General features: G+C 69.3%; 1 protein-coding gene across 1 annotated transcript in view; it reads left to right on the forward strand.

Moving 5' to 3' along the window:
- Window positions 1-6: 6 nt before the first annotated feature.
- Window positions 7-261, forward strand: part of KRI1 (KRI1 homolog) — a gene marked incomplete at its 5' end in the record, with an annotated part of 11,308 nt that continues 11,053 nt past the window's right edge. The window contains one exon of the mRNA XM_008068022.1: window positions 7-108. Within this exon, the coding sequence (XP_008066213.2) occupies window positions 7-108 (102 nt within the window). The remainder of the gene's footprint in view (window positions 109-261) is intronic.

Consider the following 261-nt stretch of genomic DNA (forward strand, 5'->3'; position numbering starts at 1 on the left):
TGATCTTGGAGTGGGTCCCGTCTGTGCTCCGCAGTGAGGGATCGCTACGGGGATCGGGACAGCGGCGGCGACTCCAGCTCCGAGTCCGACTACAGCGACGAGCGCGTGGTGCGCTTCCCTGCCCCTCCTGGACGTGCCACAAGCGAGGCGTCCAAGCCCCCCACTGCACCCCACCCCGAACTCCCACCCCCATGAGAGACTGACAGCATCCTCACTTTCCCCAGAGGTGTCAACCCCCCCCCCCCCCCCCCCCCCCCCCCC

This window comes from Carlito syrichta, unplaced genomic scaffold, assembly GCF_000164805.1.
Source record: "Carlito syrichta isolate Samal-C Ts95f unplaced genomic scaffold, Tarsius_syrichta-2.0.1 Scaffold107967, whole genome shotgun sequence".
Taxonomy (NCBI): Eukaryota; Metazoa; Chordata; class Mammalia; order Primates; family Tarsiidae; genus Carlito; species Carlito syrichta.